Source organism: Diadema setosum, chromosome 16 (assembly GCF_964275005.1).
Source record: "Diadema setosum chromosome 16, eeDiaSeto1, whole genome shotgun sequence".
Taxonomy (NCBI): domain Eukaryota; kingdom Metazoa; phylum Echinodermata; class Echinoidea; order Diadematoida; family Diadematidae; genus Diadema; species Diadema setosum.
Genome location: NC_092700.1, coordinates 5,134,447 through 5,146,518, shown reverse-complemented (window position 1 = coordinate 5,146,518; position 12,072 = coordinate 5,134,447). Strand labels below are relative to the sequence as shown.

General features: G+C 38.4%; 1 protein-coding gene across 1 annotated transcript in view; it reads right to left on the bottom strand.

Annotated features, from left to right (window-relative positions):
* Positions 1 to 10,122, bottom strand: part of LOC140240091 (two pore potassium channel protein sup-9-like) — a 56,420-nt gene extending 46,298 nt beyond the window's left edge. The window contains exon 1 of the mRNA XM_072319898.1: positions 9,822 to 10,122. Coding sequence (XP_072175999.1) covers positions 9,822 to 10,122 — 301 coding nt within the window. The remainder of the gene's footprint in view (positions 1 to 9,821) is intronic.
* Between the last annotated feature and the right edge of the window lie 1,950 nt (positions 10,123 to 12,072).

Sequence of the window (12,072 nt, the reverse complement as noted above, 5' to 3'; positions counted from 1 at the left end):
AGTAGTTTCTTCAAAAATTACATTTCAAGGAAAGGTTTATGTCACTTTCATATATGAAACTCTAGAATTGCGAGGTGTCTGTTAACCAACCCCCCCCCCCCCTTTGGCAAATTGGAAGAGAGGGATCCTGCTTCCCCGAAACAAAAATCAAACACACGCACACACACACAAAAAAAAAAGGAATTAAAGGGATGGTATAGTATTGGTGAAGTTGAGGAATGGGCTTTTATCATTTTGCGAGATAGCAAGAAGCCACTTAGGAAATGGTACAGAGCATACCATTCTAAGAGGAATTCAAAGTTTATTTGATGAAAATAGGTTTTGGAATGGCTGAGACATGGAAAATTAAAGTAAAACAAAGCGCTTCTAATAAAAGGTGAGTCCCACCTCTTATTAGGATTGCTCTATTTTGGATATCTCTGCCATGCCAAACTCAATTTTCATGAAATAAACCTTGAATTCCTCTTGGAATTACATGCTCTTTCACATTACATAAGAGGTCTCTCATTATCTCACCAAATACCATGTTTGAAATCTGAAGTTAGGTCTCAACCAAAACTATCATACAATCCCTTTAAACGGGTATACATCGGCCAATCTTTGCAATCAATTTCCTTTCTCCTAGAACACAGTCACTCCATTATACCAGCCTTTTAGCCTCTTTCTTTTCGGAGTGCACATCTAAAGTCCAATGATATTGGGGTTTGAGCATACCATTTTACCATTTTATGTTTCATTATGGTCGAATAGCGCTCCTCACATTCCTGCTCAAACAACACCAACACCAAGAAACGGAAAGGAGATTTAAAGTTTCAAAGTTTAAAACGTCAAAATAGATAACACTAAGTCTGCCCATGTAGCGAGGCTTTTCCTTGTAAATAATAATAGAAAGTGAATATAATTGAGTTCATTTTCATGCAGGAAAGCATAAGATGTTTCGATTATTCAAGACAATTTTGACTAATTTGATTTGCAGTGAGATTACTATTTACACTAAAGTACGTATCAGGTTTTCCGCAAAAAAAAAAAAAAAAAAAAATGGTTGAGGTCTCCATAACACATTATTACATTCAATTCCATAATTATTTACCAACCTACTTGGAACGCCATTTTCAACATCAAGCTGTTGTAGTGAGATCTGTTGGTTGATACATTCCGTCCATCTTTGATAGTATACATTCGAATAAAAGTATAGATAATGCAGGCGTGGGTCTCAATCTTCCATCTGGCTTTGCCCCTAATTCTCTGGATTATGGCTATTTAAAGCGCACGTGTGCCTAAACAACCACAAAATCAAAATAAGTATCGCACTCAGGACACCCATTATTGGAACCTGTAGACATGGTGGATATCGCCAGACATACTAACTGCTGCTTACGCAAGCATTGTTAAATGGTAACAGTTTAGCAAATCTCAGGTTCAAAATTGTGAGTGACCGGATTTAACTTTTTTTTACTGAAGTAAATTATTGTCGTGGCGGCCTTACAGTATGCTAATTATTACCTCCTAGAATGATTATGTGATATTGAAAACACAACGTCCCTATTTCATGCTTGAGTGCGTTATAATTTATGTGTATTTTTCGAATATCATCAAAATAGTTAATCGGCAAATTAAAGGAGTGGTTTTTTTTTCTTCCTTTTTTTCTTTGGCTTCCCCTTCTTTAAAGTTATCATAATTATACTCAGTTACAGCATTGTCCAAGAGTGCCTGTAACAGTGCTGATGGCATAAATAAGCTAAGAGCCGTGTGAGCTGCGAGAGCTCGTTGTCATAAGCCATAATCATGGAGCGTTAAACGCGAGACACTCTCCTGCTCATTCGTTTATTAGCGTCAGTCAAGAGGACACGCAAAGGCTGCCATTACGGTGTGTATTACGATAATGATCGTTGTGTATACGCGACATTGGCTATGCGCGCCGAACAAGGTTCAAGGCCACTTTCCCATAATGCACCGCCAGTCACTTCTGATGTCCGCCTTTGACGTTTCGAAAGTAAGCCGGAAGTTGACGCCACGTTTTAGAAAGCGCACGTGCGTTGGACCGTGGTTTCTGTTTTTGTTGTCGTTTTATTTCTTATTTTTGTTTCAGCACTGAGTCTGGATTGCATAGCAGTGAAGCAGTAATGATTATGTGCCTACGCGAGTTAGTACCCTGGTAATATCTAGATGTGTGGGATGGATGATACGTAATAGTCCAGCAATATGCAGAACACCCACTGTACAATAAGCACATGTTTTACTGTAACGTATAGGTTTCAGCAGCCCCACTTGGCCCTGCTGCATACTTTGATCGCGTCGTTTCTTCCCTCATTGTTCTGCAATTAAGCTTTCGATCGAAAATAGTGAAGCTTTACACGCAAAAAAAAAAAAAAAAAAAATCTTTGTGGTATATAGATACTTTAGATTTATGCGCGCGCGTGTGTGTGTGTGTGTGTGCTACCTTCTCCTTTCAAACCATCCCCTGTGATCAACATTTTATGAAAATCTGTTAATTTTCTTTCGCATTTAATTGAGAGATTTTCTCTAAGGATTTATAGTAGATGTGTTCACGGTATTCAAAGGGAAACAACGTACGTCTTTGTCACATGATAAGACATTAGTATGCATATAATAGATAACATCAGTATAGATGTTTCATATTGATGCAGCTGATCTGAATTTCAGTCAAATAGATATCTTGTTTTGTTGTTGCTGTTGTTGTTGTTGTTTGCACGTTATATAACTATGATTTAAAAATGAAAATAATACAAGGTCTTAGCCAATGTACAATCATGGCAAAATGCGTAGGCCTATAAATGCATGTATAAAACTCGTAATAACATGTGACCGTGAGTGTATGTGTGTGTTTACTGGCGTGTGTGTGTACATTATGATTATGATATTAAAGGGATGGTTTAGTTTTTGTTGAGACAGGGATTCAGCATTTAACTTTTTTTTGTAAGATAATTAGACACCTCTTGTTAATTATTAAAGAGCATCCAATTCTAAAAGAAATTAAAAAAGTTTCCTTGATGAAATCGGTTTTGAAATGGCTGAGATATCGAAAAAAAAAACAAAGTAAAACTAAGCGGTCATGATAAAAGATGGGTCCTACCTTTTATAAGGATCGCTTTTTTTTTTCTGGTTATCTCAGCCATTCCAAAACCATTTCTTTTTAATTTGAATTTCACTTTAAAACTAAATTTGAATTCCACTTTAATAAAATTGTACGCTGATTCATATTATTTTCATAAGAGATTTCTCACTTTCTCACAAAAATGTTAGAAACCTGAAGCCCCATCTCAGTCAATAGTACTATACCATTCATTTACGAGAGTTTTAGAACAGCTAAGCCATGCATCAATGTCTTAGCCATCTCCCCTGATGAATACATCAATGTTCTGATCGTTACTTAAAAAAAGCCTCCAGAATTAATTTCCGTGAAAATTCTACATTATTATCTCCTCAAAGGCACACATTGCAGTTTTTTCTTAAATATTTTAAATTTAAATTCAAGTGTCGGTTATCTTTTCAAAACTGGTGGGCGATAAAGGCTATACCTCACACATTTTTTTTTTTTTAATGAATCGACAAAAAGAACAACCTCATGAAAAGACGGGTTAATTTAAAAAATAAAAGGTTTTATTTATCACGAGTTGAACTACATATTAGATTTTGTCGTAAAATCTCTCTTTCCTATCCCCCCCCCCCCCCCCCCCCCTCTGTCGGTCTCGCTTCCTTATCCTCCTTCTCTTTCTCTTCATCTCTGTCCCGGAGTTTCCCTTTCAATGAAGTTTTTTTTTTCTCCCTTCATCTATCCAAAACAATTTACTCTTTCAATCTATAGCCATCTTTCTCTCACTCATTCTTCATGTAAATGCTCCTGCTTTATTTTGATGCTGTCAGAACCTCTATGCACCATAGCGAGTACAGTAACCAAAGCTCTGGTAGACTTTCCGAAGCCTTGAAAGGAGGCAATTCTATTTGAGTGATTGTCATAGATCGTGGAGTCTACCGCCCCACACACGTTCACAAAATGTGTTGTATCAAGAAGAGCGAAGTTACAGGGCGCGGCTCGACTTTGTGCATTGCAGTTTTTACTACCTCCCACATGCAGGCATGCATTTAAAAAGCCGGGTAACAGCTATTGCGTTTAAATTATTATGAATCCTTCAAAGCTCTGGACTTTTATTCTTCATCTAACACGCTTGCAAGTGAAAAAAAAAAATCAATCAAAAAGAAATAAAAAGTCGAATTGAGATATGATATACCCTGTTACGTTGTATATACTTTGTGAAAAACACAGAAATAAATCAAATCAAATAAAATCAATCCCCCGTTTCGTAAATTTTTGGACAACAAAAGCGCCCACTCACAAACGCACGAACACACATACACACGTATGCATACACACATTAATACACAAATTTTTTTTATTATTATTATTATTTTTTTTTTTTAGTCAGAAATCATATTCCAAAGTTTGGGGACTTTTTTTCTTCCAGTTTTACAGTTCTCTCGTATGATACTCTCTCATCATCAGGCAGCTAATGATTGTAGTCGTTATAATATTGGCAAAAGCGTATTCAATTTGTATAAGGGTCTATAATGTGTCAAAATGACGTTTTATGTTGACATCCATGCGTAAACATATACATACATTCTGAAAGCATAAATAGATGGAAAATACCACTATACAATGTGCACGAATCCCGCCAAGAACAATATGGAACTCGAATGTTTAGTCGTTGATTAACATCAGGTGGCTCAACAAAAACCACTAGAAGTTATTAGATATGTAGAAAACAGGATAGTTAGACGACAGTGTCGACATGATCAATGCATTTCTTAAATAAATAGAAGTTGCTGCCATCAGATAAAAGATCCTGCTTGTTTTGAAATAAAATACGATAAAAAATGTATAAAAGTATGTTCTCTTGTCTATATACTGCTATAAATACCATATTTTTTTAGTCTGGATTTTTTTGTAGCAATTCCTCATTTCGCTTCGTTCGTATGGAGTAAAAAGAAATTGGGCACATTATACCTAAGTGCACTGCCGGTGCTCAAAATAGACTTATTACTTTTTAGTACTTCATTGATAACGAATGAGATAAGAATACCTTGTAGAATATGAATAATCAGTTGCGGAATGTGTGGTTAACATTAACGAAGTCATATAATTGTTATTTTCAGAAAGAAAAAAAAACAGTTGTTTTTGCAGTCAATATACATTGCATATGGGGGAGTTAAATTATGTCATCACCTCACAACTTGGCAAATACTTTGTACGCAAAATTTAGAAATTTCCATGACTTTTGTTTTCGGCTTCTTTTTTTTTTTTTTTTTTTTTTTGATGGTCCAGTCTCAGATCCCTCCATGTATTATTATGTATTGTACACCTGTTTAGAACCCGGATATACGCAAGGAAGACGGATATACTCTCAGATCCACTTTCTCACTTGATCTATCAATAAAAGTTCGAACCTCTCTCTCTCTCTCTCTCTCTCTCTCTCTCTCTCTTAATATCTCCCTCTAATAATACCCCTTCTTCTGTATTTAATGTTATTGCAAACCATGCGATCAGAACCCGGATGGTCATGTATGTTCCCGCCAAACGTGTCACGTGACTCACTCTACTATAAACGCCTTGCATCGAAACTAACACTGTTGTATATTGAGATCGAAAAATAAAGTACTGAGTAAATGAGATCCTAGTGAATAGACGTTCCTGGATTTTTTTCTGACCATAATTATGTGAGTGTTTAGTTGCCTGTCTTTGACTCTCACTTCTCTGTTTGTCTGCTTTTTTCTCTTTTGTTTGTCACTCCCTCCCCCCCCCCTCTCTCTCTCTCTCTCTCTCTCTCTGTGCTTGATATGCCTATGAACGAGACTAACGAAAGTGAGAGTTTGGCGAGCTTAAAGGGAATGTATAGTTTTGGTTGAGACCTTATTTCAAGTTTCCAACATTTTTTGTGGGATAATGAGAAACCTCTTATGAAATATGAAAGAGCATGTAATTCCATGAGGAACTCAACGTTTATTTGATGAAAATTGGTTTTGAAATGGCTGAGATATCCAAAACAGAGCGATTCTAATAAAATGTGGGACTCACATTTTATTACGATCGCTTTGTATTACTTTATTTTTGGATGTTTCAGTCATTCCAAACCCAATTTTCATTAAATAAACTTTCAATTTCTCTTAAGATGGTATGCTCTGTACTATTTCATTAGTATTTTCTTGGTATCTCGCAAAAAGTTAAAAGCCCAATTCTCTTCTCCACCAATACTGTACCATCCCTTTAATACAGTTGTATTATCGACCTAATTGTAGAATGGGATATAGTGTAGTGTACTATAGTATAGTATAATGTATTTATGACAGCCTCCATTATTCGTGGTATATAGGTAAACATGAAGGAAAGTAAAACATTAAACAAGTCTCTCTCGATAACAACGAAGGACAGAAGAAATAAAAGACTGCAAAAGAGGAGAAATGCGATCAGTTGTTGTTATGCCTGAGAGGAAAAAAAATGAATCATTTCGTAAAAACGTTTTAAAATAACCTATCACAATATATAAACATTTACATCAGGGCTCCACACTAACTTTTATTTTTGGTGGCCCAAAGGCAAACATCCGATCTTTTTGGTGGCCCAATTAGGCCACCAAATTCTACATTTCTGAAATTTTGGTGGCCCGACGTGCGTTTTTGGTGGCCCCGGGCCACCGGGCAGCCGTTAATAGTGTCGAGCCCTGTATACATGTATACTACGTATATCATAAAGATATAGTATACGGAATGATGTCGTGTTTGCAAACGACGAAAATATATTTGCTTTGCGATTTACTGTCTTATAGACCCAAAAATGTATATTTTACAAGATTAATATTTTTCACGAAAAATACACACACACACACACACACACACACAACAACCATGAGTAACAATGATAAGGGGCACTGTTTACAATTTCGTAATTCCATAAATAGGAAAATTATCTTCATCTGGTGCCTCTGCTTTCACTGCAGCAATTGATTTCGACATGATTTACGAGTTTTGTCCTTCTATGGCCGCTAATAGCCATAGCGGAGGTATAAATTACGCAGCTAGCGTTGGGTACGTGTCATTATTATAAAGTAAGCCTTGTCTTGTTGGCCTCATTTTATCCAGAAAAGTGAATGAATGAAAATTTGGCTGGCGTTCCTATTCTCTTCTTATTCTTTTAGAAGTAGAATGTACACAGAAGTGGAATATCCATGTATGCATGCAGACATGATACATCAGACGAAATAAAATATATTTTATGAAAGAAACATAATTGAAGATTATTCAGAGGGGTGAAGGTTCATGCGCGAGTTTCTTCACTTTGTCTCCCTCTACAAATTAAATTTGTTAAGATCGCAACTGCTGATCTGTAAATTAACAAACATGTCGGAAAAGGGGGGAAAGGGGAAAAAAGGAACCAGTGGGACTCGAACCTGCCATCTAATGCATTACGGGCAGTGACACTACCACCAGGCTGTCCGTGGTTGTTGGCAGTGACACGATGAACATGGAACAAATACCCAAGCTCCGAAATTCCGACATTGTTAAGTAGTCCAAGGCGGACAAGGCATATTGAATGAAAGAAATATTTTGTTTCTTTGCTTTTTGTTTCTAGTTTTGTGTTGTTTTTTGTTTTGTTTTTTCTACTCTGGTCATTACTTTATCCATTATTTTGTTTTCAGATTGGAAACAGGAAATTTCCCGGAAAAAAAAGAAAGCAAGAAAAATTCAAATTATAAGTCTCACCATTGCACTTAGTATAGTGTCCATTGGATAAAATTCCTACAGTGTGGCAAAGAGACACAACACACAACACCCATCAGGGCCGTTCTTGTATATAGGTAGTATACAAGGGGCATATTAGAAAGCATGCAGATTCGATACAAAAGATGTGTGAAGAAACCACACATAAACGTGATGAGTTTTTTGCAGTTTTGCCTTGGAAGCTTTTCAAAGAGGAAAACTAACTGAACAAGTCGTTATTCATGTTTTTCTTTCCTCAACAACAGTGGCAGTGCCATTCATGTAGTTTGAGGCTGAAGATTACATTTTGACATCGGAAATAACCATGCACTTAAATACTCTCTCGATCAAAATATGACAGCGGCGTGTGTGCACTGCACAGTGTTGATGTCATTAGAAAGCGATGATCCTCGTATCTCCTTATATCAACAGAGCGCTTATTATTCTAGTGTATCTTCACGTAGTGTGTGACTATAGTAAAAACTATGATCAGGCCAGAGTTTCGATGTCCTCATGTTTGGCGCTCGATCAGCAACAACACTTTCGCGCTTTTGACACTGTGTTTCTTAGCAATAGGCGACTCAACTTTCATAAAGATAATGAAATGTACTTTGCTGCCACGTGTGTATAACTCTTGACAAAGAGCCCGCGTAATAGAGAATAATAGCGGGATTTGCGCCTCATCTGCGTTAATGATTTGAAAGGGCAGCTGGATTTGTCGATTCTACTGCCGTCTCTGTGAGGAACGGTGTGTACATGTAATCGCGACACGACGAAAGCCGGAGGGCAAAAAGAATAATACTTTCATGACGTTAATATCATATTAAGTCTCAATTTCTCGTTGCCCGGGTCGTGTTTTGCAAGGACAAAGAAGAATTGCAGTAAAATGAACTATCATGTCAGTTCCTCGCTGCGAGTAACGGTTGATTAATGAGGGTTGTGTGTTCCACAAACGATTACAGCTTGATAGATACGGTATTCCCACAAGTAGATCTGGAGAAAGGGTTCACGTCGAGGATCGTGTATATCATTTTCGTGTTGTTGTTATGGTGATGTGTGAGTATAACTCTGCAACCCTGACGCCCCAAACTGGGGGACTCTGACACGATATACCCACCTCTCAATAGTGAGGGGAACTTATAATTGTCTGTTTCGGGAATTAGAAGCATATATCCAGTGTATGTGTGTGTGTTTGGAGGGGCCAGAAAACACGTAATTTCGCGGGTTCAGCTTGTTGAAACCTCGGTACGCGGAGACGAACCAAGCTTTCGCGGGCGGGTATTGCGTCGTTGTATCCACATCCATCGCGCTGATTATGCAGCCATTGGCGCGGCAGATGCAATGACATGCACGCATACTACGCCTAATCGCAGCACTAGTACAACATCATGCTAATTAAATTGATCGAAGAGAACGAACAGAATTAAGCCATCGCCCGTTTAAAGCGCTTTCACTATGCAGCCGCTATACGCAGCTAGACAAGAGTGATGAGATGTTTGGCCTGATATGAATCAAGGTAGCCAAGAATGACGTAACATCATACATGCAGCACGCCTTGTCCTTTCTCGTAATTGATGATATGGAAGGGTAATCTTACTACCGTTGAAACGATGTGCTATCCTGCATGTTACTACCGTGCAACTCCACTCGGATTTAATGAGCGACAGCCACATATCGTATATTGCTATACACATTGTGTGGGACCTTACACATTGCCCACATGCATGTGAGGAAATGTGCTCGAAATAATTTCATTTGCTGTAGTTCTGCGAATCTCTTCAGTGAATTTTGCAGTGAGCGAACCGTTATAGCGAATCCTCTATAATTGATAACTCACTGGGTTGCGTCGTCAATCGTCACAGCCTTTACCGCGTCATAATCATATCACTTTTGTTCGGTAATGTGGCTTTCCTGGAAATGAATAAGTAGGCTGTATACTGATGTTATGCAGCATTGTCACTCCATCTCCCCCCCCCCCCCCATCTCTCTCTCTCTCTCTCTCTCTCTCTCACTTCGATACTTTCTCTTTGTTTTCATTTGATGCTTACCTATTGTAGTAATCACTGTCATGCAGAAGAAAAAAGAACCTGCGAATTTCCACTGAACCCCGGCGACATGTGGCACTAGTTTGATGATTGTGTTTTCAAGATTCTCGAAATCCCCGTCCGTCATATTATAGTTTTGTTTAATCTGCTTCTGGATATTTTCCAGCTCTCTCTTCTGTTTTTCCTCACTTCTTGATTCCAGCGCGTCGAAAACAGCGGCACCGAGCAAAAGATAGATAAACGTGCAAACAATGAGTGACAATGTTCTCACGTTTTGCCGCTTCATTTTGATCGGGAAAAACATGCAACTAATGCCAGCGAACACTTTCCCTGGTGGTAAAACGACAAAGTAACGCGCGTAATAATCCGTGGGGTTAGATAGATTCCATGTGGGTTATATCCGTTCAGTGTTTCCAAGGTACGAAGGTAGGGAGTACATACATTCGCAAGAGGCCGCTTGGATTCCGAGATAATCCGGAGCGTTAGCACACGATAACGCCGCAGCGTGTAATGAACGTGACCGAGTGAAAGTCGTCTGCTATCAACGAGAGACGAAAATTCGCACACGAGGCGCCGTGTTACGCACTGCGAAACGTATGGGCAAAACAGCACACATTCCGCTCGTAGCAGAGTGACCGTCTGCTCTCCGTTAGCCAAGTGTGCAACCATAGAACTACAACACACAATCCACCGCTCACACACACTCTCTGCCCCAACATACACACACCCGCTAACACACACACATCCGCAGCACAAATACATAAGCACGCATAGAGCCACATACACACACGGCCCGACATACTAAGCACATCTCCGATTGATCGAACTTTTTGTGATGAAGCGGAGCTGCAGTCTCCCATTGTAGGCACTCTCTGCCATTTCGCTCTCCGCACATGCTTTCTGGAAAAAGGAAAAAAAAAGTGGGGTGGGGGAGCACGATATTTCGTCAATACAGGAACGGGTTCATTTTCCGTTGCTCATGCAAATTTGAACGGTGGTTGGAAATGCACGCCACCACCAGAAAACAGGGGAAGATGTGAACAAAATCTTCACGTCAAATCCACCCCCGTGCCATTCAAGGTCGCCCCTTCGCGATTTTTATGACCGTTCTCGGCCATGATGATGTTCATATGTCCTTTTGGCAGTGGACCGTAACTGTTACCCGCATTGTTGATCTGTTGGACCCAGGGGAGTTAAATATTGTAGCGGTTTCTATCAAATCGATTGCGACTGCTTATGGGTAGCATTGAGCGTTCAGCCATGCGGCTAGTCGACATTATATAGCGTTGTCTTTGGGGAGATGGCTGTACCGATCGCTTTCACATTGTTCTATCTGAATTTCGATCTCCGTTGCCTGGCAACCACGAGTTGTCTGCAGAAACCCAGAAATGGGTTCACACTGGTTGTCTAGTCATTCAAATTTCGACTTGTCCTAGATAAGAAGGAGATATCAAACCTTACTGCTAAAACTCTATATAGGGCAGAAACTGATTATCAGATTATGGTTGTATGCCAAGATTTCAGTTTTGCATGAAAACATTCTTGAGCATACGTTATGTCTGTAGCTCTAAAGGACAAAATTCTTATTAGTAGAAACCGTACAGCACTTTAATCTTGCATTTGACAATCACTGACCAAAAAAATCACAAAAAAAAAATTGTAGCGACTAAGATATCACATATCAATACGCTGGTATATTAAATCTTGGTAAGTGTGTTGATGATTGATGTACAACATAATGTACTGGAGTAGGGGAGCATATCGAAAATGAGTTACTGTTTTCTGTTACGATGTTTTGGGGGAATTTTCGGGGAAACCAACAATGATTTATATTGAGCACTTCCCGATTTTGCCTTTAAACCTAAATCCAAATGCTCCTTTATTTCATTTCCCGTGTTAGAAAATTAGGCGGGAGCCTACCCTTTGCTCGATTTTTTTTTTTTGTTTTTTTGATAACAAGTCACGTGTTGTGAAATGTTGACTTGTGTCGTCGTATGGCTCTGCCGATATTGCATTGCTGGTCCTGAGATATTCTGGTCAATTATCAAAAAGTAGTGCATGTGATATATAATAATATTATATATCAAAGTTTAATATGTTTGTATATATTCATATATATATATATATATATATATATATATATATATATATATGGGATGATTGTAGATCTGTATGATAATAAGATATTACTATAGAGAGAGTGAGAGAGAGAAGAATATCTATTTAATTTTACTAAAAGCTTAGCAGCAATTAG